We start from the raw sequence: 26909 nt of genomic DNA on the forward strand, positions 1-26909 counted from the left end.
CATGGTTACCTGGCCACTCGAGCAGGCTAGTAATGATCAGGTCTCAAAGACCAGTGTCTGCGAGCATTTGTGTGCTGCCATCTTTTGTGGATCATCCCTGCTGAATAAACCAGTAAAGGCCAGCATGACCAGTATAATGCATGCTGGTTATACCAACATATGTTGTGTTTTGGTGCTGGTGGACCAGCTTCATGTGCAGCTATACCAGCACTAACCAGCATGGAAATCGATCATGCTGTATGCTCTACGTTGTTCTTTCCAGCAAAGATCACATTTTAATTCTTTGAAGAAAAAAAACACAGGATGTGTAGTATTAAAGAAGGAAAAGTTGTTTGTATTTCTACTTGAATCAACGAAGTTGAAAGAAGGGTTTAAGCATTGGGATTAACTTTCAGAAAATGCGCCAAATACTGCACTTGAGTCATCCAAAGCACTGTGTGTGCCTGAGATAGATAAGTCTCTGCATGATGGTCCTTATTCGAAATATTGCATTTTGTACATACTTGAAATGCAAGAGTAAAATTTAAGATTATATCAGATAAGGATATGTATTGGATTAACTGGAGTAAACTTTGACTAATGTCCCATAGTATATAAGTATAGTGGACCCTTGACTTAGGAACCGAATTCGTTCGCAAGGGCTGGTCGTAACTCAAGTTGGACATAAGTCAAGACCATTTTCCCCATAAGAAATAATGGAAATACCCATAATGCATTTTGAACCTCCCAAAGCACCCCTTACCTAACCTATTCATAATAAAAAGGGTTGTATAATTTGCGTAATTGATCAGAAACACTAATGACTTTCCTAGTGTACTCACTCGCCTTTCGTTTATCCACACTAATAATGGCCTTTCTACCTCTAACTCTGTTGATCGTGACTTATTAATTTGAGGTACACCTTTAGCATCGCTAACTTCCTTATACAATCTTTTCTTTGTAAGATTGTCGAGATGGTGGATGTCGACATGCTGTACATATTAGTGAGATTGGTCACACGTATGCCACTGATATCTCTGCACATTTTCCTTCTTTTCGATTGCTTTCTTTACCTTCTCTTCCTTCCTTAGCTTCTTTTCTAGCTTTTTTAGGGCCATTTTAATAGCAATTAGCAAAATTAATTACATAAAGTACTGCACTGACCAAAATTATGTGTGGTGTATCTGGGCTCAGACTGATGCATTCGGGTCCTAACGCAAGATTTTGGTCGTAAGTCAAAACTAAAATTTTGGTCATAACCCAAGTTGTTCGTATGTCAAGTCGGTCGTAACTCGAGGGTCCACTGTATTACAAGTTCAGTACGAGGCAGGTTAGCCGCCAACGAGATTTAGAGGTGGAGAGGTAGAGAGATAAAACGACACGGTGATGGATGTTTCTGTTTCAAACTGTAGACCATAATAGGAGAAATCAAAGCTATCTGTATTGGACAGTTGTCTCAATGATACATTTCTAAGATATTGCACTTTCGTGAGAAAAAAATAAACCCACACACGTCAAGTAAAGAAATATGAAGATTTAATGCAGGTTTATAATTATTCCAGCATGCTTTTGTCTGCTGGAGTAAAAGAAAAAAAAGACAGGTAACATCAGGGACCTTGCTAGGGTTGTTTGAGGATTGTTTTAACCCACCTAAAATGTTCTTTATAAAATGTTCTGAATAAATCTGAAGTACTTTCTTTAAATTGTGTCATTCATTAAAATCAATGTCCCCCTTTTTATATATTTTCAGCGACACTCCTGACATCACTTTTAATAATAAAGTGAAGTATAATTTCTATCAGATGTCAAGGTTTGACTAAATTTATGCTCATGGTAAAGAACACCCATAGGCTGAGTCCAGTTACAGGTCATAATGGCATTTGTAGACATGAAAAATTCAGTGCGTACGTATATCCGAATGACAGAAATAAGAAAAACATGAAACGCAGCTTATGAATCAAGATAGCAGAGAAAATACCCTGCTAAGAATCCCAGCTTGACCAGCATAAGATGGTTTTTAGCCGTCTTTTTCCCAGGAGGGATATATATTCTTTGAAAAAGAGTAGCTTCAGTTTCACACCATGAATAATCAATTACATTCCTCCTTGTTATATAACACCATAGCAACTGATGTGATTAAATCTATACGCTAATGAAATAACTTGTGAACTAATCCAAACGATTAAACCGCAATAAGAGAACATACTTGATCTATTTGTGAAGGAGGATTAAGAGGTGGCCTTACTGATTTGGAAAACGTTCTATATATCCACACTAATCCGAAACCAAGTCTCTTGACAGTTTTAAGGGGCTCAAACATAGTCGTTCATAACACCTCATGGCAGAGGTGGAAAGTTCAGGTCCAGAAAGTAAAAATCCAGACCAAGATTTTGTTTCAACCAACCTGTTAAGTACCCTGTGACTCTCACTTTTAATACTCAACTGGTTGGTTGAAACTAAACCTTGGTCTGGATTTTTCCTTTCTGGATCTGAACTATTCACTTCTGCATAAATCAAACTAGTAAAAATGAAAAGGACTTTGCACCATGTATGAAATAACTTTCCTCCATGGATTCTTGTGGGATACATTTTTTTTTTTAATTTCCAAACATGTGAAAAAGTTGTGTGTTTCAATTTTATACAATTAAGGATGTGATTTCTATAACCTGATGTGATAAATAGCTCTTACCAACAGACCGCCGTGCAAACGACAACATTTCTTTATAGTAGATAAGATTTGCTGTACAGTTTTCAACATAACCACAAAAACATTCTCTGACTTTCATGTATAAAAACAATCACGTCTAAATTTACATGCTTAAAAAACAAGAATAAAAAAATGAATCGTATTTATATATATATACACACACATATAAAACTGAAGACAAACCTATAGGTATCAAACACAACTTACACAGTCTCATGGCCGCACAGTCAAATTTATGAGACATTTTCATGCACATTATTTCAAAGATGGCAAGTCTTATAGGGATTCCCCCTTTGAATGGGCTTAATCACTGTTGCTTAGTTACTACATTTACACCCATTGCTCCACAGGAAAGGCCACGTTCCATCCTTACCATCACATAAGCTTCATGGAGAACTTGGCGGCATCTGCCCCACCAGAGCCACCCCCACTGCTGCTATTCCAGTTAATGCGGGGGGGCACAAATTCAATGGCTGTGTGCGTGACTTTACCCATGTTGTGGCTCCAGACCAGCATGAAGACAAAGCAGATGGACATTGAGCCGAGGAAGCAAAAAAAGCCCGTAGTTATGGCAATGATCAAGGTCTTGGCATCAAAGGGGTAGGGGTTGAGGTTTCTGAAGGAGCTGTTGGAGTTCAGGAAAAACGAGGATGAGGAACCGCGCACATGCAACCGCACTGGAACGGTGTCATTTCCTGCGGCGTTGGATGCCACACAAACATATGTCCCATCGTCCTGTAACTGGGCATAGCGCACTTCCAATGTTCCATTATTTAGCACGCGGATTCGCCCATTGGTCGACACGACCCTCCGTTGCGGCGTCAACCAGATGATGATGGGCATGGGGTCTCCGTCACCACTGCAGAACAGCAGTACCGTGTGGCCCTCCTCAACCTTGACCGCTTGGGGCCTCCGGTTTAAGATTCGAGCTCGCCGGCAGGTGAAGATACCGGGCAGTAAGACCTCAGAGAACCCCAGGCCCTGCACTGGGTACGGAGAAGCGCAGGATGGCTGGTGGCCATCAAAGTTCAGGCGTAGGCGGCGACGCACCAACCACAGAAGACGGCAGTCGCACGCCAGAGGGTTGCTGTCCAGCCTCAGGGTCTCCAGGTTACCCACAGAACGGAAGACGGCCTCCTCCAAGGTAGGCAAGTGGTTGGACGACACATTGAGCACCCGAAAGTGGGCCAGTCCCCGGAAGGCTCCCGGCTCGATCCGGAACAGGTTGCACCCGACTAGGTGGAACTCTTGCAACCGAAGCAAGTCGCCCAACATGTTGGCATTTACAATTGTGATGGGATTGTACGACAGGTCCAGGTAACGAAGGTAGACGAGGTGGTTAAGGGATGTGTATGGAATTGCTGTGAGGTTGCTGTGACTGATGGTCAGTGAGATCAGATTGAGCCCCAATAAACTGTTGCTAGCCACTGTGTCCAGGCTGGGGCAGTGTGAGATCATGAGGGTACGCAAGTGACTCAACCGGCGGAAGGAGTTGTTTGGCAGCACGCTGAGGTTGAGTCGCTGGAGACGTAGTCGCGTGAGGGCCTGGAGCTGGAAGAAGGCCTCCATCGGAATATGACTCAGGTTGGAGCGGTCCAGGTTAAACTCCTGCAGGTTGTGGAGACCCACAAAGGCTTGCGGTGAGATGAACACGAGGTCATTCTCCCCAGCCTCCAGATGCTGCAGGCTGCCCAACTCACGGAAGGTATAATCAAGCAAGATCACGATCTCGTTTCTGCTGATGTCGAGCATGCGCAGATTTTGAAGCCCCGAGAAGATGCCTGCAGGGAGGATCTTCAGTTGGTTGTTCCTGATCCTCAGTGTGTGCAGACTTTGCAGGCCCTGGAAGGCCTCCCCCTCGATCATGGACAGCAAGTTGTCACTGAGGTTCAACTCGCGCAGGTGCACCAGGCTGGAGAACTGCCTGTAGCTCAGCGTCTTCAGCTGGTTCCGGGACAGGTCCAGAAGCCGGGTGTTGCTAGGGAAGCCCTCGGGTACTGTCACCAGCAACCTTTCGGAACAGTTTACCTGCAATGTCTCCAGCCAGCAGTCACACTTCTGGGGACAGGGCAGGGAAGAGTCAACCACTCGCACCCAAGCCACTGGCATAAGATAGACAATGGTGGGCCACACCCACCACTGGACAGCTGCCTCCACGAACATCTTCTGCCCTGCCTGCAGTAAAGACAAGAGGGAACATGGATTCCTCAACCTCCATCATGCCTCATTTATACTAAAAAGCTCAAAATTTAAATACTACAGTGTTTCAAACTCATTTCTCAACTATTCAGATGGAGTCACCCCAGGCTACATGGGAATAAAAAGTTGAGCTGCCTAAATTTTTAATGCAACCTAACTATGATTAGTTGATCTGCTTTGCAACAGGGAACTGGGAACCTTCCAGGTAATTTCCTTCAAAAACAGGCAAACTGCGAAAGGTAATATTAATAATCAGAATGCAGTAAAAGGTTATGTATCCAGGAGCGTTGTTATGCTTGAAAAACACTGAATTGTAACATGTGTGCACTTACTTTAATCCTTATACACACACATTAATGATTATTGTACTGTTATTTTAAATCAGTTAATCGACAGAAAACAAATACAGTGGTACCTCGGTTCTCGAACTTAATCCGAACTCGAATCCTAAAAAGTTTGAGTTCTGATCAAATTTTTCCCATTAGAAATAATGTAAAACCAATTAATTGGTTCCCGGCCCCCCAAAATTACACCTGCGTTCAACTTGCTTACAGCTCTGGCTTAAAGCAACGCTTTCTGATCCTAACGCAATGCATTACGGTTAGATGCATTGCGACCTCTCACCTGGCTGCACAAACTGGAACCGCCACCGTGACGACACACCTTTGCCCTTATTGGCTGAAGAGTTTAGTTACACGCATGACGTTTGTATCCCAGGCAGTTCCGATGCGTAATCTGCTATTTCTCCCGAATATCACATAAAGCAGTAAGAACTGATTTTCAGTTAATTTACCTGGTAAAATAAAGTTTAAATAAATGACATAAATGCTCTAATAGTACACGTAAGTTAGTGGTTTATTTATTGTTAGTTACTGTAATGTTGCGATACTTTATTTGGTTAATCGTCCAGTCTGTGAAGAAGGCATTCATGTAAGAATTGCATTGTAGTATGACTCATTTCCTGGCGCGTACAATTTATATTAGGTCAGCATTCACGGTTCGACTTCTGATATTCATATCGAGTTCTAGGTCAAACTGGTTTGTTCGACTTAAGAAATTCGAGTTCTAGTAAGTTCGAGAACCGAGGTACCACTGTACTGCAAATTAAAGTGGTGGAACTTGTATGTGTGCAGGAACCGACATATGTGTTGTGCAACCCTTTTCTTTGCTATTTTTAGTTAGTTTAATGTCAACTTTTAATAGAATAGTGTTAGGTATAACATATTATGAATTTATCATTTTTATGCTGTGCTGTCACTGAGCTTGCAGGTTACTTGGACTCCAGATATAAGAGCCTTAAATTGCTTCTGAAACAGTTTACCTTAGAATGCAGTATGGAGTATAGAATGGAGTATGAAATGTGGTGAATCACACCTCTGTGCCCTCATCTCCTACAGGGTGGAATAGTATGATTTCAAAGCCTGTATGTTGGCCTACGTTACATCACCGTGCCTCTGAACTGTCATGCACCCAGCACCAGGCTGTGAGGTCACAGCTCTTGTTCAGGCTGAGAGTTCAGGCCCCCGGCAGCTGTAATTCAAAGGGTCATACGCTCAAACCGTCACGCTGACTGCAAAACGTCACCCGACCATTCAGTTCCCCTACTCTAAAACACTGTCGATACTTTATTAACTTAGCGGACATTCTTTTCTCAAAGCAATATACAGTTGATGAAAGAGGGTGAACAAGTTCCTGGAGCAATTGGGTTACGGGTCTCTCAAGGATGCTATGGTGAAATCACTCTGCCGACAACAGGATTTGAACCAGCAACCATCCAATCACAGGCAAAAAGTCCTGACCCACAGCACAACACACCAACACACCTTAGATACTCTACCACCACCATAGACATCAATGTACTGAAAGAGCATCTGCCCTTCTCAGGTGCTAAGAATAACACACTTAAAAGGAAATACATGTCCACAAAGTGGATAGATCAACACTGCATTGTTAGCAGGCAGCCTCCAGAGTCCATGAAAAAGGGCTGTGATTGGTAGAAGACTGGCTGGCACACACAACAACCAAGTGCTGAGGTTCTCACTGAGCAAGAAATACTACAGCCTGAAATAGCTAAGGGGATATAACACAATCATACAAAAACATAATGATGGAATAGACAATAGCCTTCACAAAGCGCTTGGGACATTCTGAGAAGTCCAACTCGGAACTTAACTGTAATGTCATTGTGCACAGGCACAATGACATGAGGTAGCAGTGTCTCTGTGCAGGAATCACATATCTGCTGTTAAACCAGATAGTAGAATAGAATTAATGGCACAACATTAAAATCAGTGCAACTGAACAAAGTAGACCAAGTTACACCTGAATAAAGTGAGGTAACTTTCAGAGCGATGGACCATGTGATCGGTAACAGGATGGAAGAAGCCGTTAAGCCCTTTCTGCCACGATTCAGGCTCGGAGGATAATCTTATTAAGCCAAACTCTGGCCCAGGATGTCAGGCTACTGACACAGCTGCCAAGGGAGAAAAAGAAAAAGGAAAAATAAAAGCGCAGTGAAAGGCGACCAGGAGAGGCGTCATTCTTCAGCAGGAGTGTGTCCTCGGCCTCTCTGGAATACGCGCGGGCCGACAGTCCCGGCGGATTGCAGGATCCTGGACCTAACCAGCGGCAGATGGGAAATCGCTCCGCCCCGGCTCAGTACAAAAGCCATTAGCTCCTGCCCCATCCAGTGCTTTATCTTTCTCTGTCTGCTGTTTGAAGTCGTCCCCATGGATTACGGCGTGATGTTCATTGCCAGCTGCATCAAAGGGGCAGAACAATCCGGAATGTGTACTCCAGCGCGGTGAACGCCCCCCTCCTCGCAGACCCTCTCTGCCAGCCTTTCGTCCTCATTCTGTCTGCCCTCTCTCCACTTGTTATTCTTCCATTCCTATATGTATAATGCAATGGGTAGAATTTTCTAGACTCTGTGGTTGCTGTGGTCTGGGAACTCTAATGCAGTGACTGGTTGGTGTATGTTACTGCTTGGAGTTTACTGAAGGAAGTTGTACTTGGCTGCCACAAAGTTGTTGACTGCACATCAGAGAGGCATTAAATGAGTAAGAAAAGTTGAAATTGTGCCAGAGTGAGTTGACTTCTGACAGCTGTAAAGTAAAAACGGGCATTTTTCTTACTAAATCTTTAAATACTTACATAGGGAACGTCTAAAACCTCCACCTACACTTTAATCTCTGTGCCGCTAAAACGTCTTTCTCTCCATCTTCTAAGCAGTCATCCTGTTAGGGTTATGGGGAGACAGATCTAAGCACGGAGTTGGGCAACAGTCATGTCACATGACATATACACACATTCATATTTTATTGCCCCCGAGCAGCCTAACTACATGTCTTTGGACAATGAAAGGAAAACCACACAGCACAAAGAGTGTATGCAGACTGCACACAGAGCAAAGGGGGATTCAAACCCACACAGCACTAAGAGTGTATGCAGACTGCACACAGAGCGAAGGTGGATTCAAACCCACACAGCACTAAGAGTGTATATGGCCTGCACACAGAGTGAAGGGGGATTCAAACCCACACAGCACTAAGAGTGTATATGGCCTGCACACAGAGTGAAGGGGGATTCAAACCCACACAGCACAGAGAGTATGCAGACTGCACACAGAGCGAAGGGGGATTCAAACCCACACAGCACAAAGAGTATGCAGACTGCACACAGAGCGAAGGGGGATTCAAACCCACACAGCACAGAGTATGCAGACTACACACAGAGCGATAGGGGGTTCAAACCAACACAGCACTAAGAGTGTATGCGGTCTGCATACAGAGTGAAAGGGGATTCAAACCCACACAGCACTAAGAGTGCATGCAGACTGCACACAGAGCGAAGGGGGATTCAAACCCACACAGCACAGAGAATATGCAGACTGCACACAGAGCGAAGGGGGGTTCAAACCAACACAGCACTAAGAGTGTATGCGGTCTGCAAACAGAGTGAAAGGGGATTCAAACCCACACAGCACTAAGAGTGCATGCAGACTGCACACAGAGCGAAGGGGGATTCAAACCCACACAGCACAGAGAGTATGCAGACTGCACACAGAGCGATAGGGGGTTCAAACCCACACAGCACTAAGAGTGTATGCGGTCTGCATACAGAGTGAAAGGGGATTCAAACCCACACAGCACTGAGACGGCATGCAGTCTGCACACAGAATGAAGGGGGGGGGGGGGCTTCAAACCCGCAGCCTGAGAAGTAAACCAATAATCCTACTCAGTTAACTACAGTTCCGTGCCAAAACCTCTCCCAATCCTTCTAAATCCGTAAGCTCCTCAGTTTCTACACAATTAAACATTCCAAGAAAAAAAAAAATCAAGCAGTCAATGCACTTCAGATTAAGGGAAAAAAAGATTTTTCTTAGTTTTGCAAGTCTGGATGAAACATGTTAATATAGTAATGGTAAATAGTGACACTGGGGTATTCCATAGTGCGTCGGAGGGCGTTGTAAAGTCTCACCAATGAGGTGCCAGCTCTGGGTCACATGGGTATGGGGATGGTGATTAAAGGGGGCCCAGGTGGCTGCTTATGACTGAGGCACCCGCAAACCGGCCCAAATCACACAGTGCACACACACACACACACACACACACACACACTTATTTATTTATTTTACACTGTGGGAACCAAATGTCCCCATAATGTGATAAAAACCTGTTATTTCTGCCCTTGTGAGGACATTTCTTTCAGTTCCCACAAGGGGAAACTTTTATAAAAATCTGTGACAAATCAAAAAACCAAAAGTCTCGTATTTTGTTAGGCTATTTATGGTTAGGGTTAGGGCTGGGTAGGGGTTAAGGTTCTCATTGCTGGGATTAGGGTTTTTCCACATAGAAATAAATGGACAGTCCCCACAAACATATAATTACACACCTGTGTGTGTGTGTGTGTGTGTGTGTGTGTGTGTGTGTGTGTGTGTGTGTGGTGACGTGCATCCTCTACTTCATAAATGAGGGGAAAAAAATCACATCCATGGAGCAACATCTTCAGCGCCACCTTAAAAAACTATTGCCGCCATCGCATCCTTTCGCTCCGGATCACACCGTAACGTAAGAGCGCATGGCTTCATTCCTCTTTAGCTGCTTTAAATTTCAAAGGTCAAATGGGATCCTCCTGCAGCCCTTTTATCCGATCGCTTTTTATTGAACTTGTTGTAATAAGATCATTAACTTCCCTTTTTTAACCTTTTGCATATTAGTTTATGTATTATTTGTACGATACATTGTTTCACTTTTTACATTTTTGAATGGCATGAAGTTGGCAAGACATGAGAGCTCCCTTACAGAGCCTCTAAATCCCCTCAAATAAAGGGGTTAGCTGAGCAGGGAGACAAGAAAGGCGAGGTCTGTTTTCAAGTCGAGACCCTCAACACAGTCAGCCAAAACCTGATCCCGTGGCATACAAGGAGGCAGAGGAAGGTCATGCAGAAACTTACAGGTGGAAAATTAAAAAAGCATGCTGCCTGGGTTACTAAAGGCACCCCCACTGATGGATAAGAGAGAGGTTCATTGGGCCGGACCTGTGCTTGGCCTACAGTTCCTATTATTTTATGTCTGCGAGTGCAAGCAAAACCAGGGTATTCATTACACTATTCATTAGTCTGCCATTCATTACTACACAACTACTATATAGTAAATATTCATATATCCGCCTATCCAAGCATTTTCCAATAATTGCTCATCCAGTGTAGGGTCAATGCGTGGGGCCAATACCAGGAAGCACAGGGCATGAGGAAGTAGATGAGATGCTATTTAATACCCGCTGAGTCAATAATAAAATGGAGGGAAACGATTTCTTTTCGAAGCACTGCTTCGAATTACTGTATGCATAATTGCACAGTGGACACAAAGATTACAGCTCTCCATGGAGAGAACATAAAGATAATGAATGAAGATGATCCATGCTTCTGCAAGCCAATGGCCTTTGATGAATTCTTGGTAGGTTGTAGCCAATGCTTACAGCACATCGCAGTGAAGGTGTAGCATTTCCTTGTGTCTACACTGTCTTAGGAAACAGTGAAGTCACTGGAAGCTAAAGCCACCCGTTAGCATGAAGGCCTATGCAGCATCAATTTCTCAGACAAACCAAAAGTCATTATGATCAAATGTCAGAGCATACTGTTTGAAAGTTCAGAGCGTCGGCCATCACTCACGTCCGAGAAACTGTGCCAGCTCTCTCTGCGACGACAATCTAATTGCTCTGTCATTCCCAGCATATTGGCTTGTACCAGCGTGTGGGATGCAGACAGAGCCTCCATTACCAAAATGACATTCCTGACCTGCTTTTGAGTGATTCGACCGAAAGCGGGTGGCTCATCACTCAGGGTGCTGATTCTAAAGCTGTCCGCTTGAATAATCAAGAGCCACGTCTTAGCTGTGGATTAAGGCGTATTAACGCAGAGCAGCGGTGTGTACAAGCCATGTGGAGGGAGATGGGAGCCAGACAAAAGCATGTTTTATACATGTTCACGCACATGTGCTATATGCATCTATTCCAGGTTGCATGTTGGTATAGCACGCTATACAAGGACTTTGGTCCTGGAAAATGGCCACGCGGCATCTCAGCGTCAAGCATCTCATCTTGTGTCACCCTTTCTCAGTCTCAGTCTGGGTCCCGCAGTCAGTCAGTATTCACTACACTAGCGTTCGCAATCTCCAAGACTACATATTTTGTCTATAAAATTGTATTTTCTGTGCACTCCATAGTCCAAGATGTTGGTGAAAAATAAAAACGATTACCAGCTACCTGTACACATTTATAAATATACTGATAACATTATAAATGGTGCAAAGGTGACATTAAAACAATATCTAAAGATGGTTGACACAAGCCCACTACCAGGACAGGATGCTTGAAATATTGGTATGTAGCCAGAGGTGGACATTTCAGGTCCAGAAAGTAAAAATCCAAACCAGGATTTTGTTTCAACCAATCAGTTGAGTATAAAGAGTCACAGTCACAGAGTACTCAATTGGTAGGTTGAAACAAAATCTAGATCTGAATTTTTACTTTCTGGACCTGAAAATGTCCACCTCTGGGAGTAGCTCCTTGCTTATCGACCAATTCGCTTAACGATCCAGTCGTAGTAATGGTTGTTGGTTGTTAAGTGAGGAGTGTCTGGTACTTTCCTTAGGGTTGTAGAGTTTATTGTGACCAGCAGTGCAGAAGACAGTTCTGGTTAAATCTGAGACAGTACTATAATCAATTATTCTTTCAGTATGCTTTACCAGGGACGGCCACTCCACACACCCCAGAGGGTTCAAATCTCAACCTGGCTTCTTCCAACAATCTAAAAAACAGTTCAGCCAATCAGGCATTCCTAAATTGCCCATAGAGATTGTTAATGACCATGTGCCTTGTAATGCATGTATGCCCATTGCATTCTGGGATATGTGCCAGACTGATAGTTACCCTGAACTGGATAAGCGGCAATGGAAAAAAAAAAGAAAAGATGAACGGATACATGAATCCCCTCTTCAGCGCAGCCTGTGAGCCTGGTAATTAAGGCAAAAGCCGCGGTAGATGAACAGACTCGATGCCGTCACAGACGGGCACCCAAACGCACAGACTTTTGTTGGATAAGACAAATAAGGGTAGCGGGAGAATGAGGGCATAGAAACTAAGCCAGTCCGGTGAGGGAGTGCGACCTTTTGCATTAGGGTGGATCAGATCTCTTTAAAATGTCATGTGGCTGCGTGGGGGGGGGGGGGGCTTTCTATGACACGTTTAACTAATGTAGAGGTGGATTGCTGTGTGTCTGCTTACAGTGATATATATTCTGGTGATGCCGGGGGTCTAAAGGTCAGTGTCTGACAGGGTTTAAAAATCAGGGATTCCTGACACCTGAAAGCGAAGCCCAAACGTATCCACCTGTTTGCAAGTTCGCGAGGGAAACTCGAGCACTTTCATGCCTGCCGACTTATCATCATAGAAGGTCATCTTTTAAATTATGGATTCATAAGCAGGCCAAGTGGGCGTGGAGCTGCCTCAGTGTCAGTGTCCCTCTCTGAAAAACCCACCAGACCCGGGATAATCAAAGTCCGGAATCTGCTCGCCCATTCCGTCCAATGCGTCACTGCTCAGCCTGACCGTTTCATTTAGAACTGCCCTTAAGTAACGACTTCCTTTTCATTTTCCAGAACATTTCTGATCTTCTGCTACCCACTATACCTTGAGAAAGCCGCCAAAGTCTGATCTGTATGCAGGAGACACGATTCTCTGCCACAGCCTTCCAGTTTTCCTATAAAAGCAACAACTTTCCTTATATTTTCATTTCACATTTTCAGTCTCATAAGATTTTTATGCATTTTAAATGTCTTATGGAAAGGCTGTTGGAAGACCGTGACAGCTTGTGGTAAAAATGCACAGCGCTGATTTATTTAGTTCCAGGTAGCAGATCGTGACGGGATTATCCACACCCAGCTGCTCGCCTGTTTGTCACGCTATGTGTGCCTTGCTTCCCCGTCAGGAGAAAGGAAAGGAGAGCCCTTAACGTCTTCAGAGAAGTCGACCCAGTCTGGAGTCACACCAGCAATATATATATATATTTCCCCGAAACAGACGATGAAGCTCTTGGAAAAGACATGAGCTGTCATCTTGTCAAGGGTTTCAACTTATGGGGGATGAGAGGTCAAGGATCAGAATGACTGAAGTGGATGAGAAGTGCAAGTTCAGTGGGGGGGGGGGGGGGGGCAAACTGTGAGGAGGTCTGGGTGCGGAGGAAGAGGAAGCAGAAGCATGCACTGGAGAGCCCTTGAACCCGAGCTGTGTTAATACGCAGGCCTGCTTCACTCACAACAAGACAAAGGCACAATCCAGCATCCTACCTATTCCCCGCTAACTCAGTTTTGGGGAAAATGTCATGCAGGAAAATCGAAGCATTCGGGAGCCTCTTCTGATCTGTCGCTATTTGAAGGGAGGTGGAGATTCTAAACACCAGCTTGGACTGAAATGGGAAAATGTTTAGTGTTTCAATCAGTCTTCTGTACCTGCTTGTCCTGGTCAGTGTAACAGGGAGTCCTGCACGAGGTCAGGTACCCATGGGTACCCGACGGGTAACTCGTAAGTTTTGATTGAATGGGTGAAAAATACCCTAAACTTTAATTTGCGGGTACGGTGGCAAGCAGAAATTAATAGGGCACAGGTGGGATATATGTATATATTTTTCTGAAATTGTAAAACACATGAGTAGACGTTTATTTATATAAACAAGACAGGGAACACCCCCCCCCCCCAGGACGGTGTGCCAACCCATCGCAGGGCACACATACACACATCGCAGGGCACACATACACACATCGCAGGGCACACATACACACATCGCAGGGCACACATACACACATCGCAGGGCACACATACACACATCGCAGGGCACACATACACACAAACACCATTCACAGCCACAGACAATTTGGTAAGTGCTCACCACTGTGCCACCAAGCTGCCCCGTTTAGCATTTCCTTTAAGGCAACTTACCATGCAGACAGTGACAGGAGGCCAATCTGAAAGATCAGGCTTTTCAAATCCCACAGTAAATGTCTGTCATCAGTTTTCTAGTCCTTTTTCTTTTTTATGTACAATAGAATGCAGATACCATCACTGCCTCTGAACAAAAGCAGGATCTTTTAGGAAAATTATGGGAAATAATTGTGCAACATTTATCTAATGGAAAGAGATAAGTATCTGCCTAATTTGTCATGAAATACAGCCAGTGTCCTAATATTTATATATTTTACGAAATATTAAAATATACACATAAGTCTGCCCAGCTAAAGCTGCATGTTTGCAGCAAGCATGAAACAATGCATCAGACACCGAGACAGCATGCACGAAACAACGCATCACAAACAAAGACAAAATGCACTACTGGTGAAAAGCTGCACTTGGTCAAATGAAACCATTCGAGTAATCCCTTCTGCTGCAGCCAGCTGCATTCGAGCTGAATCCTCTTTGCAAGCCTCTCGATGCGAGGTGGCACTGAAATCTGTGAGACTTAGCAGACGGCTCGTCTGGTGACACTTCACATCCAATGAATTAGCAGCGGACGCAGCCGCAGCCGCAGCTGCAGCCTTCCCTGCGATTGAGATTAATCGGCAGGTACTTGTCACGAGCGCTCACTCAGCTGGAGATGGATGAAAGCTTCTCAGGGACTATATTATCACCCCATGGATTTTTATTAGCGTCAAGGAAAGAATAAGAGCACGACCAATCACAGAACTAAGCCTATCTTTGGCAATTCTCACCGACGAAAATGGTTTGCTTATGGGGGTCAAATGTATAGACAAGGAAACCAAAAGACAATTTGTCAGTACCTTCCTCCGTCCATCGACCCATCCATCCATCCATCCATCCCCACAGCCACTAATCCAGTACTGAGTCACCTAAAGCCTGGTTATGAAGACTGGGGTATCAACCCCTTTGACCCAACGGTTATGAATCTAACCTTAAGTTAAAACAATGTTCAGTAGGAAATGTTAAACGAATATTCTAACACCTAACATCTTCAATGTTCTTGTCCATCACCTTTCACCTGTTCTGACAGAACGTCCCATATCAATACAGTACAGCAGTGCAGTATGTCAGCTAGAGTATTAGCTTTGCTGGACATGTCAAGGCCACGGATGTTAAACCTGATCAGTAAAACCTGACAGACCAAAGCTTCTCATGACCCAAATTTTCAGATGCAAGTGTTCATGGTGTTACCCTCGGCGCCATAATCCATGGTTTCCTGCTTGGAATCGATAAAGTAAATCTATCTATAACCCAGATAAACCAACACGGCGAGTCAGGAATATCGTCAGAGTCCCAAAGCCGTCCAAGGCTCAGAGAAATATAATTATATCTGCTGCAAAGTCATCAAGCATCGAGGCAGACTGCCGCTCACCACAGGAAGCTGTGTTCTCTCCGCACGATGCCAGGGCTACACCGGTGACCATCACGTATATATGAGCCATTTTACAGAGTTAATCAGTACATGAATAGGCAAGTAAGAGTATCGTGTGATTTATGAGCGAGCACGAGACAGGTGATCCTGTTGTCGGCTTTTAACCGTAAGGATGGCGTGCGGGAGGCGGGCTGCCCGTGAATAGGATTCGGTTACAATTCTTGGAAATAGTTACGTGTATAGCCTCAGATGGCTGGTGGAGAAAAGCCGCTCGACTCTTACGTTCAGTCATTTCTCATCATTATTCCCCTTAACACGGCAGATAATGTTATTAATCGCACTGCAATGCAGCAAGGACACGATGGGGACTCAAGAATGCTTTGAAAATCTCCATTTATTCATGCCAATAGTCCCTTATTCCGGGAGGTTGTATGGCATGGAGCATATAGCCTAACACACACACACACACACACACACACACACCACACACACGTTTCCCGTTAGGCATCAACCGCCAATGGAAGTAGGCTCCACCCATCCAGAGTTACACCCAGATGGTTATTCAAATTTGCAGTTTTTGGTCAGTTCTATTTCGGCAAAACACTACATTTTTCTTTTTAAAAAGTTCTCTTTTAATACTTTTCATGAAAGTCTTAATAATGATCTCCTTTGGTTTTGTGCTTCTGTACTCACTTCACAAAAAGGATGTTTCTTTAATTGCCTGTCTTAATGTTTACCACTGTTCTGCTGAGGTGAGCTGATATATTGATTCAGGTTATACCAAGTGAGTTGCTGGTTCTCTTGCATTTATTCATATATCCTGCTCACAGGGCATTCTGGCCTGAAGGCCCACACTCGCGCACCTGAACTCCGGAGCACACAGAAAGGCAGCCTGCTGCATTATGCTTCTGGCTCTCTCACTTTCAGCTACTTCCACAATTCTTCAGCACCTGGGAATTGATGGGCTCTCAGGTTGAAACATTGGAGATCAAAAAAAAAAAAATCAGTTCCTCAAATCAGCTGTTGGGTTTTGAATAAAGCCAAAGCTTCAGTCCAGTAGAAAACAGTCACAGACGCTCCAAACTACCATTCATTACAGGATTGGGCACCTATAACATGAAATGGTATTTTCAGTCTTTTTATCCTTCATTTTTTTTCCTCCAAAGCAATTCGAGTAGGTCAGATATTTTACACTTCATCCATTTCTATATCAAGATAAGCAGCAGAACTAATTAATTATTCATCATTTAAACAAACACCAGCGACGGAGCGCACAGCAGATGTTCCACTTCATCTTTTCAAGGCAAGACATCTGCTGACCCCCACCTGTATGGAGATTCAAGTTTGATGACGGGCTGGTAAATGGAGTGGATGCAATCGCGCCGTTTTCCTGTATTATGTTGACAGCACAATAAACCAACGCCCAAAGTTTCCAGAGTGAAACAGGAGTATATAGAGAACACAGTAAAGAGACCAGATTGCTTGTTAAAGGCATCATTCACTATTTAATAGACATAAACAAACTTCGCTCGGAGCATGTAACTATTAATAAATGGAACCATAGGTAATGGAACAGCAGACCACCGCTCCTATTGCAAACAGTAAATTGCGCCTACATCACTTTAAAATAATGGATGCACCCATAATTCACTTATAAATGGATGTGCCAACATCCCTGCAAGAATGTACATGCTGTGCAATCTATGGAAAAACCAGTGCATTGATCTGGCTAAAGAGCAGATTATTAATGCAATCTGACATATTATCCTGCAAGTACTACTGAAGGAATCTGAGTTTAGTATCCTTGCTTATGGGTTTAACAAAAAAAAGGTCACCCTTGGTATCCGAAATAAGTTAATCTTATCTTATACAATAACAATAATCTAATCATGGCTTGTAACAATACTGAAAATGAAACTTTCTCCAATATTACGCAGCTTTAAATAAAAAAAAAAACGTCCTTCACGTTGTGGAATTTTACTGTTGCATATAAATACCAGTAAACAGTCTACACACACTACCTTTTAATGCATTTTCCTCTATTTCGGCTATTATGTTATTCACCTTACAGTAAAAGTTCTTGAGGCAGTGAAGTAATACATATCAAATACTGCAATCAACAAGAGATGTAGCCACCTGGAATGCTTGAAGGAGTTGCCACAAGTTTTGGGCACAAGTTTGCTACCTTGCTAATAAACTCATCCCAAACCAGCTCCACAGGGCTTCAGTCGGGGGGGGGGGGGGGGGGGGATGATTGTGTGGGCCAGGTCATCTGTTGCAGCACTCAATCTCTTCCCTTGTTCACACAATAATACTAATGCTTAACCTCGAGGAGTTCTTAGGGTCATTTTCTTGGTGAAACACAAATCATTTTCAGTAGGTGTTTCCAGATAAATGACCTGTTCTGTTGACTGGTAATGTATATATAGCACGAAGCAATTCCCACTAGTGTTCATCCTTCATGTCGGTTCAGACGGAGAGATAAATAATGAATTAATTGGCTTGTTAGTCTGCCAGTTAGGGTGTCATGGTAGGTCATGGTAGTGAGCGCTCTTGCTTAAGCCCTCTGTGGAAGCATGTAGGTATCCCTCCCACAGTCGAAAGACACACAATTACATGAACGGGTACCTCTAAATTGCCCACAGCATGTGAAATGTGATATGGTCACTCATTAAAATATAAAAATGCCATTAGTATGTCCTACATTAATAAGCTAATTTCTCGCATTCTCAAGGAATGTGACTGGGGGAATCTGGCTAATTTGTTCATGAATGTTTGACTACAGTGGTAACAGCACAATTTTAGCTTGAAATTTTGCCAACAGGATTGTGTTTAATACTATCTCATGAGACACCAAACTGCTGTGGGCTACATAAACAGCACATTAAAAAATTCATTTTCAATCTCTATCGCAGTCGGTTGGCACTGCGGTCGAATCTTCTCACTCTGGTGTATGTGAGGTCTGCATGCTCCCCCTCTTGGGTGCCTTTGCTTCAGGTACCCTAGTGTTTTCGAAAAACAAGCAACTAGGCAAACTTCTATCTCAAACGTTTCTCAGAATATGTAACTGTGCATGTTATCACGCCTCATAACCTGCATTTTGCAGATTCCCATCCACTATAGGGGGGGGCAGATTCCCTGATACATTATCCAGCCATCATCCACTATAGGGGGGGGGGGGCAGATTCCCTGCCCCCCCCCCCTATAGTGGATGATGGCTGGAAGGATTACTATATACAACTTTAAGCATTACCGGCAAGTGGCTCAACGAGTTAGGTCTGTGAACAGAAGGTTGTTGGTTCAAGACCTGCCCTATGCAGTCTCATCTCCATTGGGCCCTTTAGCAAGGCCATTAACCCACCCCCCCACCAGGGGCACTAGAAAAGGGGCCTGACCCTGTGCTTGAACCCTAAGCTTTGCTCTCAAAGGTTTATGTGTGGAGGAGTGCATGATGGGATATGGGAGACCATGCATTCCAATACACCTGCAAATAAGGCACAATTTCATAATAATGCATCTAATTCCCAGCTGCACTGAGAAGCGGACAGACTGCGACTTCACTGCCTCGAACAAATCCAGACTGGTCCTAGAGGGCCCAGATTCTAGCGGCTCACTTCACTAAAGCTGCGGCAAAGATTACTGCAGGGGAGAGGGTTGATCAAAGCCTACACCGCCCTGAGAGTACTGGGGACTGCTTCAGTGCTAGTGCTGATTCAACATCAAAAGACCACCAGTGGGAACTAATCCAGACCCGCAAGATTAAACTTGCTTCATAATACGGGTTGCCAGTGTTTACAATAAACATCCAACCAGGGTAATGAATGCATCGTCCAAGTCAATACAAAAATGAAACATTGCCAAGGAAGCAATGCCTCATTTCATTAGCCACCATGGAAAAAACTGCACATAGACTCTGCAGACTTTGCACAGCAGCCTGGTCATTTGCACGCACTATTCTGTCTGTTACACAATAACCAGGCAATAATCTACCTTTTAGTTATGAACCTCTATGCAATATTCACAATATTTGCCCTATGTTTACACTGCGTTTTTAAAATTGCATTTCATTGTGTTTACAAATTTATCAACATAACCGGACTCCCATTTATTGTTACTGACATACTATGTAACTGTACTCTGCTTTTCAGCAGCTTAATTTTATTTATAATATTTGTAATGTATTTGTGGTTTGTGTTTAATTTGTGATTACCGGTGGCAAGAAAGATATGCAGACTTTCATTGTAGAGTGCAGGGCTCTTCAAATCTGGACCTCGATTTCAAATCCAGGCCTCGTTTTCAGGTCTCCCAGGTAATTAGTTTAATAATTACTGATTCTCATTGGCCAGAGGCTTCCCGCCTGGCTCACAGGTACAGGAAGGCTGGAAAATCAGCAGCGCTCGGACCTTGAGGACTGTGATTTGGATAGCCTCAGTATAGTGTAAGCGACTGTTTACTGTGCATATGACAATAATACTCTAGAATCTCTTGCAGCATTCCATAAATTATTGCTCTTCTGCTAATGAATAGTTTGGGAAAAACTGGCAAACAATATGGACCTTATTGACAGAGGTTGTATGCATGTGGACCAAACCAACTGCTGCACCCACCACCAACGCAACTGAAACTAAGATGAGCAGCTAATGTCAAACATTTGTAGGATTTTTACTCCCCTGAATGAGAGAGGAACAAAGAGTTGGACATGGGGCGATATTGGCATCACTAAAGCAGCCAGAGAATCCACATAAAAGGATCCGCTGCTCAATTAATTTTACGTTATCTGAATAATACAGCAGCAGATATGAGGAAACCCACGAAAGAAGTTGCAAAAATAACTTCTAACATTCAAGGCTCCCAAAAAACAAGCATATGAATTACACAGGCTATTGTTATTTTCTCAAAGGAATTATCTCTGGTTTGATAATTCATTAAACATACCGATAGCTACAATAAGGACCTGGTTTCATTACCTACAGCATTAATAAATGGAAGTAAGTGTTTTGTAATTCTATGCGCTTGTCATGACCCATTTATCCAATCAGGATCAGTCATTATGAACTATCATTAGCCAATCCGAAACCTAAATTATAACAAAGCGATCACGCTTTCTCTTTTATAAACAAGGTAGGGTATTGCCGCCCCAGTGGTTCCTTAACTGTATCTGCCCCTGCTTATATTTTTTTCAGCACCCCTTTGAAATATACATACACATATCCTTTTATTTCATGTGATCCGTAACCGGCCAGCAGTGCAAAACCGCGGTCATTTATTTCAATCAGGGAATAATTACGTCGACACATTTCTCACGGCTGTCCAGTCAAACAACAGGTGCCGTCGTCATTAAGTGACCTGATAGAGAGGAGGTCAGAAAAAAATGCACTGTAGCACCAATCGCAAACGACCGCCAGGTGTGCACACAATTCAGTAAAAACAAAAGCTACCCTGTAAATTAAGCCAGCGTCGGCGTTTATTTTTATAAATTGTTTCAGTAATCCTCGATATTACGCATGCGCGTCCCAAATGTTTACCCATGGATTCCTGAATTATTACGACGTCTATGTTTAATTTATATTTCCATTTACATTTATATAGGCTGATAAACAGACGTGTACTAACGCTGTCCTTACGTGTGGGCTAAATAGACTACTAATATAAAAGTTCTTGGGGACGATGTCTACTCTCCTAATGCCAATTTTGCAGTCTTCAGTCAGTGTCTTAGTTAATGCTCTAATTTTTAAATAATGCACCAATATTCACTGTTTTCAGCCAAGACACAGGCCTATTCTATCACTCTAAAAAGCTAGCCGCTTTGCTGTTCATGCACATTGCCTAATGATATATTTAAAGGTAGACGTTAGACATAATTCATAATTAAGGTATTAACACTATACCGGATAATAGCTGTCTGGCAGGACTTAAAAGCAAATGCGTCCAAAACTGAGGAGCCCTCAAAGAACACAGCAGACATGTACCTGGTTTAAGGTAAACGGTCCTGCCCTGACAACCAAAAAATATTTTAAAACAAATTATACTACATTTAAGCGTAGGAATAAAAAAAGCATAGAAAAAATTATTTTTGGCCATCAATTTGAGCGCTGCATTCTGATCTACCGAAAAAATTCATTCGTTGCAATGAAACCATTACTAAAGAGGCTTAAATTAAGATGCGGTCATAATATGCATGCGTCGTCGTCAACAAAGACGAGAACATTTTAACCAGACAGACTAAGCTGTGCATGTTTATGATTACACCAATAAATAATCGTTTTTCTTCATTATCCTTCCACTAACTGCAGTGCGCAGCGCAATTGTATGCATTCTGTTGTGGTAATGTTACAAGTTAATATAACTTCTTCAAAACTATATAAGGGAACTGAGCCATACTGGTACAAGACTTAGGAAAACAAACTTTTAAAATGCTGTACATGACTAATCGTAACTCACCCGTGGGAGGCTTCGCAGTAACTTTATAGATACATGCTTCGGCGACTTATTCGCCGAACTTCCAGCTGTGCGACTCCTCTTCGTCGTCTGCCCATTCCCTGATATTAAAAAATGCTTCACTGTTAAAAAACTAGGTTACAAACTGAACGACACCAAGTTATCGAAGAAGCATACATATAACAGAATTACGTCTAAAGTCCCTCCAGTCCATGCGAGCTCTGCTTCTGAGTATGTTTAGACAACTTTAGTTATGCTACATGGCGCTCACACACCCGACTGGAAAAACAATCGTGTCTTTACACCTCCCCCAAGGCAATCACGATATCCCTTTCTCATCTGTGGAAGGGAACCAGAGAGGGTATGGAGGTGAAGGGTGGGGTAGCGGACATTATAAAAGCAGGACGCCGCCACTTGATAAATAATGCTTGAATGGCCTCGGCGGCAGGCTGAACTTAATTGTGCTGCAGGTTAAATGACGCGTCAGATCTTTTAAAATTTTAAGTCAAGTTACCCAGCCAGTCATAGGTTGTTATTTAAATAGTATTTCAGAAACCAGGTTTTAAATGATGGACAGGTAAGACTAAAATGTCATTAAAATAAAACACCAAATCGAGACCAAATTACTAAGTACTGTCAGAAACAACGAATACCCAGCGACAGCAGAGAGCGCCGAGTAGCGTCTCCTTCTGAAAATTTAACCGACGACAAAGACAAAAAAAAAAAACATTAGATGAAATTGCACTTTTTTCACCGCACAACCGATGTTACATCACTAATTAAGTAGGTGGATTATAATATGAATTATGAAGTCCCCCCATCCCCAAAAAAGTCAAACAAGGATTAGTTTTCAGTACAAATATGAACGAAAGCGATGCGTCATAAATTATTAGTAGCCAATATAAGTCATACATTCCCAGCGGAGTCCTCTGAACCTTGGCTAAACTCACCGCTTCTAGTTCCGTTCATCACTTGGAGGTACTTTTTTTAATGAACACAGTAATATCACCTGAGCCTTCAAAATATTGCTGATACAGCAGTACTTATCTACGCCATACTATAATGTGCATATAATGCGTATTAATCTGTGTCGGTTTTCAGCACCGTGTACCCGTTATCGTACATGTATTTTTTGGCACAGAATGCAAATAGGCGTTTTAGGCGTTACATTTTATATTTATTTCAAAACCAACTCAACGAAACGCAGCCCTACCATGGCCAGTAGCGCATAACCATATGCGGACTCCTCTAACGTATAGCTATGATATAATAATGCATTCAGAATAATCTCAAATTCTAAATGTTTATTTGTGTTTATTCCAGCAAAACGGAGATTTCTTCCCCAAGTTATTCCACAAATGGATATCAGATGGCACCAGGTGAAGAGCCGCTCCGCAGCACACGATGGGGCTTCTCAACGAGAGGCGCTCAGTTTCCACATTGTGTTACAAACACGGGCAGACAAACGGCGCCAGTTTGCCGTCTGCTGACCGTATCTCCTCGAAAAGACAACGACTAACACAAACTCAGTCGGAGAGAAATTCGCTCAACGCAAGGGTGTGTTGTAAGTCAGAGCCCATCTCGAGTATAGAATTCACCTGTAATGTAATAACTGTCCTGAATTGAATCGTATTGGATTTCAAGGAGTTGAGCCAACAAGAAAATCAAGCCCTGTTGGAGCTGTGTTTTGCATGTTCTTACAACAGCAATTAATCGAACTTGGTTGCTCTGTAGGATAAAAACAAATGTGTGTTTTCAGCAGATTTGTTAATGCTAAAAATATCACGAGCAAATTAAAAATTAATCAGCTTTCAATGTGAAGACAAGGACCAGAGTCCCTTCACGCCAACTCCATTGGCCCCCCTTTACAGTGATTTTACTGCCCTTATATAATCTTGATAAATCATGTCCATCACATGTAATGTGAAACACTCAGCCAATCAGATGAACATATATGTTGCTTGAACCAATCAGAATCCACATGATCACCAGGTGCCTGCAGGTACGAGATATAAATTTACAGATAAACATGGTCTACAAAGATGGCTCTGAGGCTCCATCCTCACCACATAAAGATCATAGCCAGACTCAACGTTGAAGAATTATGGACTTAGATGAATGACAGTAGAGCAGTTGTAAGAGTCACCCTTTGCACACACGGCTGTGATCTAGGCCGAAGAAGTAATCTCTAGCTGACAATCTAAATATAACAAGTAATGGTGAGTCACAAAGTAAGTCTTATCGCCAAATCATAATTGATTCACTTTCTGATATAAAAGATTCCGTAGGGCAAAAACCTAATCCTGAGCATGACTACTGGAGCGCGGATATGCAGGTAGGTGGTATTCTTTCTGAGGGCTGAGCTGATGGTTATCAGAGAGCCGGTGTTTGCCCTAACTAACAACCCATAGAGGTGACCGGATACCAGCTAAAGAAACTCATCAGGGCCCCCGGTCCAGGAGGGGCATTCACAGGAGAGAAATTATTTGTGGGTAGATTCTGCTATGCAGGTAAGGCATTTTGATGGCAAGTGGAGAAACTCGCAAGCCGACATGAGCTCTGAAAGTAGAGGTAATCCTTTTAGAATTAGGAAAGATGTGTTTGTGCACAATTAATTTTTACCTCTTAGCATGGTTGCAAGCAGTGGTGGATCCTGGCAACAGCAATAGGGGCAATTGCCCAGGGTGGCATCTTCTGAGGGGGCACCTGCTTAGCAAACTGCAGACCCTCTGTGCTGATGGCACCTTTCACTTAGGCCCGGGCCGGCAGTGGTGAAGCTTGTCTTGGGTGCCACATGGGCTCCGACCTGCACTGGTTGTGTAAGTGCGTCATCATTATACATGTTACGTTTCTGTGTTCATTTCTGCTGTCTTTTTGATAATCGTTGACACACAGGAACTGGGGAACAATCAAACCAAGCGAATGAGTCTGTGATGAGTGCAGTTTGTTTACCCACGAGCCATGGGGAAAATCCTTCCCCATTTTGAGAATACTCAACGTCCTGCTCCTGATTGTCAATCGGGTATTTGAAGCTGGTCTTTGATGTTTCTCTGGATCTTATTTAAACAGAGCACTGAGCATTGTTTACTGCTTACCCATCATTATTGATCTTAGAGTCCACGGGTTGGAACTGCACTTTATTCAGTTAGTTTGTGAGACTTAAGAGTGGGTTATTCTAGGGTTGCCAGAATAGTGACTGGCTGGTTTTGGGTACTGGTGTCTGGGTCCATGGTTCTGATGGCTGGCATCTTGTCTTGAGTTTCTGGTTCTGGTCTGCTGGTGTCCTGTTCCTGGGGTCATGGTTCTCATTAGCTGGAGTTCCACAGTTGGTGCACTGGGCAGCTGGTGTCGTGCTCTGGGGTTTGTCGTGATTTTTCTGGTTTCGTGTTTCAGTGCCACTTCCTCTTTCCTGCATTTCCAGTTCTTTGTACTTTGTTTTTTGTGTACCTCTTTCTGAAGCTGCCCATCCAGTCAGCAGCCGGTGGGCTGAAGACCTGACATCGTGGATGGATGGCCCAGTTTGGGGAATTCTGTTTTTGAATGTTTGTGAAAGGCAATAGATGTATTTTTAGGTGACTGCTCTTGTAATAATTCAGCAGGAGGTCATTCTGTACCTCTTAGATGCTCTTCAGCTTAAACCCTTAGACTCTCTGTCCTTTGTACTTATAAGCCCATCGAATTTTAATTTTCTTAATAGAACCTTTAATCCATAAAATCATATATTATGTAACCACTTATGAACATGGACATATTCACTGAAGCACCACAGTGTAGACGGGGTCTTCTTTAAGAGCTCTGCAGCGGATAACCTTTCTGTCAATCGCAGTCTGGGTCCTTGATCATCATGCAACATGCCGTCTCTCAGACGCGACGCAGAATCTCTTAGCTGAAGAGGCCTTCATGGTGTCGTCATGAATCGGAACTGATCATTTAGCAAAGCTGGGGTATAAATGTGGGGTATTGGTGGCTTGATGGTTAGGGAAACGCACTTGTAATTGAAAGGTTGCATGTTCAAATCCCCGACCAGCAAGGCACCACTGAGGTATCCTGAGCAAGGTACTGACCCAAAGCACTGCTCCCTGGTTGCTGAATTAGCTGCCCCCTGCTATGTCATGTATGGGTTAAATGCAGAGGATTATGTGCTGTGGTGTGTGAACAATGACCACTAAATTCTAAACTGAGTAGCAAGGGCATAATTGTGGTACCATAACCAGTCTGCAAACCCAGCCCTGCCAGGCATAAGCAGCCCCTCTCCTGTTCATTGTGGCCCAGATTTTACCCACTATATTTCAGCTCACATCTGCCTTACATGGCTGGTTTTAGCTGGATCATTTTGCTTCCCTCTGGAGTCACCAAAACCCCCTGTTGCCTCAGAACAGGTGATTCACATTCAGAGTTTTTCAGCCCCGGAACATCAGGCATTTCTAGTTGCCAAAGCCAACATGTTCATTGCAATCATGCACCCAAATGAGGTTGTGCATAACAATGGGTTTATTACATAACACAGTTATTTCAGTAAATTACTGAAGGATTTTATTTCTTCTCTGTTCGTGATCATACATTTTATATACACAGCAGCCCTTTTACAGATGCTGTTCCCGCAGAGCATTCTTGTCAAGCATGCAACAGCATTTTCCAGATTTGAAGCTGCGATGCAGCAAATCCTAGCCTTGGGACGTTATA

At 43.3% G+C, this 26909-nt stretch overlaps 1 protein-coding gene across 5 annotated transcripts; it reads right to left on the reverse strand.

Annotated features, from left to right (window-relative positions):
- Positions 1–1493: 1493 nt before the first annotated feature.
- On the reverse strand, positions 1494–23256 carry LOC111853495 (leucine-rich repeat and immunoglobulin-like domain-containing nogo receptor-interacting protein 1). 5 transcript variants are annotated; one of them, XM_072705932.1, is made up of 3 exons: positions 23177–23256; positions 22230–22327; positions 1494–4861 (listed from the first exon to the last, which is right to left on the reverse strand). In XM_072705932.1, exons 1-3 carry the CDS (start codon positions 23193–23195, stop codon positions 3062–3064), a joined length of 1917 nt encoding a protein of 638 aa, XP_072562033.1. In that variant the 5' UTR covers positions 23196–23256; the 3' UTR covers positions 1494–3061. The 5 variants fall into 5 exon arrangements, 4 of the variants coding, with proteins under 4 accessions (XP_072562033.1, XP_023686204.2, XP_023686202.2 ...); XM_023830436.2 differs by lacking the exon at positions 23177–23256 and adding an exon at positions 22880–22922; XM_023830434.2 differs by lacking the exon at positions 23177–23256 and adding an exon at positions 22502–22868.
- Positions 23257–26909: the final 3653 nt, after the last annotated feature.

Source organism: Paramormyrops kingsleyae, chromosome 23, assembly GCF_048594095.1.
Source record: "Paramormyrops kingsleyae isolate MSU_618 chromosome 23, PKINGS_0.4, whole genome shotgun sequence".
Taxonomy (NCBI): domain Eukaryota; kingdom Metazoa; phylum Chordata; class Actinopteri; order Osteoglossiformes; family Mormyridae; genus Paramormyrops; species Paramormyrops kingsleyae.